General features: G+C 52.9%; 1 protein-coding gene across 1 annotated transcript in view; it reads right to left on the bottom strand.

The window, feature by feature from the left end:
- The window catches only part of SDSL (serine dehydratase like), a 13,000-nt gene that overhangs the window by 7,171 nt on the left and 3,528 nt on the right, over window positions 1-2,301 (bottom strand). The window contains exons 2-3 of the mRNA XM_045296703.1: window positions 804-982; window positions 491-619 (exon numbers count right to left, since the gene is read on the bottom strand). Of these exons, the coding sequence (XP_045152638.1) occupies window positions 491-619; window positions 804-965 (291 nt within the window). The 5' untranslated portion in view covers window positions 966-982. The remainder of the gene's footprint in view (window positions 1-490; window positions 620-803; window positions 983-2,301) is intronic.

Genomic DNA, 2,301 nt, shown 5'->3' with positions numbered 1-2,301 from the left:
GGAAAGGTTGGGTGCAAACCTGGACCCCCTTGGAGGTCATCTTGGTACCCCGAGGGCTTCATGAGCTAAAACTGACCCCGGGGAAAGCAAAGTCAAGAGGTGAGAGCCCAAGGACGTGCCCTGGATCCAGCCATGCCTGAAAGCCACTCCTCCCCGCACTTTCCAGCCCTTCCAAACAAAACAAACAAGCTCACTGCCATCAAGTCGATTCCAACTCATAGCGACCCTTTGGGACAGGGTAGAACTGCCCGTGGGTTTCCGAGACTGTAACTCTTTATGGGAATAGAGCGCCTCATCTTTCTCCCGCGGAGCTGGCTGGCGGTTTCGAACCACTGACCTCGGCTTAGACAGCCCAACGCATAACCCACTCTGCTTTGGCTTAAGCCGGTAGGAACTGGGCTTCTCTCCTTTACCATGAGCCCCGTCTGATGGACGGGTGAGGACCTGGGAGGAGCCCCGCCTCTGCTCAAGAGCTTGGTGCAAACGCAGCCTCCTTAAGAAGACTGCTATCAATCAGCCCCTCCTCCCCTGCCCGCAGTCCTGAGGACCCCACCAAGCAGAGAGGGGCATGCCGGTCACCTGAGGAGCACACCAGGTGCTTGCAGCCCTTCTTGGCCACCTGGGAAGAGAAGAGATGGGGCCGGGGAGCCCGGGAGGCTGTTTGAGACAGAATTACATCCTCTTCACCCCCACCCTCTTCATCCCCAATTCTCCTTACCCCTATCCAGCCCACCTCCTCACCGTCCCCTCCACACCCCCTCCCCATCCATCTTCACCTGTGCCCTCCCTCCCCACCTCCTCACCTCCTGGCAGAAATGCCCGATGCCCCGGATCTTGAAGGAGCCGGCCGGCTGCACATTCTCACACTTGAGGTGGACAGTGGTGCCCGCCACCTGGGACAGTGCCCAGCTCTCCAGCAGAGGAGTGACCACATGGAACTGTGGGCTCATCAGAGAGGCCTCCATGGCCGCACTGAGGGAACCTGTAGGACACAAAGGCCATGCATGCTGGGCCCAGCCCTTCTGCCAGCAACCGCTCCCCCCCCTCTTCCCCGAGCCTCTCCTTCCCCATCTGGACAACGGGCGCACTCTCGTGTTTGAAGTGTGGCTCTGCCCACCAGTTGGGGACACTGAGCGTGGCCAATACATGAGTGAATGGGTGAATGAATGAGGGATGGGGCTGCATTCATTCAGAGCACACTGACTGAGCACCTACTACATTACGTGCCAGGTAGTTCCGGCTTAGGGGACTCAGTATCAAACAAGCATTGTCCAAATTCACACTCTAGTTGGACGACAGAGCTCAGCACTGCTGCCAGGGCTGACTGGCATGAGGTGTTGCTTTAGGGCAGCGGTTCTCAACCTGTGGGTCATGACCCCTTTGGGGGTCAAATGACCCTTTCACATAACAGTAGACAAATGACAGTGATGAAGTAGCAACGAAACTAAGTTTGTGGTTGGGAGGTCACCACATCATGAGGAACTGTCTTAAAGGGTCGTGGTATTAGAAAGGTTGAGAACCACTGCTTTGGGGCTATGATCAGGAAAGGCATCTCTTGGGAAGAAAACTTGAAGAAAAAGATTAGTGTGTAAAACAAACCAAACATGAGGAGTCAACTAAGCCCACATGGAAGAAACACACCAGCCTGTGTGGCCCAAAGATGACAGTAACAAAATTCAACGAAGGGAAAAGTTATCAGAGCTAGAATTCTGAACACCCAATTTGTAGAAGGCTAAGGAAGACAGTGGGAGCCCCAGCCCCATATGCAGAGGATCCAGTCAGATTAAACCGCTGGCGGGTCCCCTCTGGCCACAGGCAAGGGTCTCAAACAGCCTGGCCACCAGACAGAGCTCATTGCAATCTCGATTATGCTCGCTCGAACTTAACAGTTGGTCAGTGGACCTCCCTACTGGCCCAATCTGAATTTCTAGGCGCAAGGATCTCTTGCGTGTTCCATGACACAAATTTCTTCCCTGGCTTTTTAAATATTGAGGGTGGTCTTTTCTTCATTACTCGTTATTTGTAGTCTTATCTTTATATTAGTATTATTGTTATATCCTTGCCAATTTATTTTTACTTTGCTTTTATTCTTTCTGTTGGGTTTCCCAGTTTGTGAAGCAGAGGAGTGGATGCATTGAGTTAATAACAGGTGCAAGGGTTTATAAGGGATGTAGGGGGTGGGGGTGAGAAATAGGGAGGGTAGGGGGATTTCTGGAGCAAGCAACCAAGGGGAGAGGGGAGAGGGAGTACCAGAACTGATTGTGGTTACACAATTCATTTTAAAGGCGATTTAACCGTGGG

This window comes from Echinops telfairi, unplaced genomic scaffold (assembly GCF_000313985.2).
Source record: "Echinops telfairi isolate 266 unplaced genomic scaffold, ASM31398v2 ScPeMD7_7412;HRSCAF=8450, whole genome shotgun sequence".
In the NCBI taxonomy this organism is placed as follows: Eukaryota; Metazoa; Chordata; class Mammalia; order Afrosoricida; family Tenrecidae; genus Echinops; species Echinops telfairi.
Note: the sequence above shows the minus strand (reverse complement) of the source record. Positions and strands in the feature narration are given on the sequence as shown.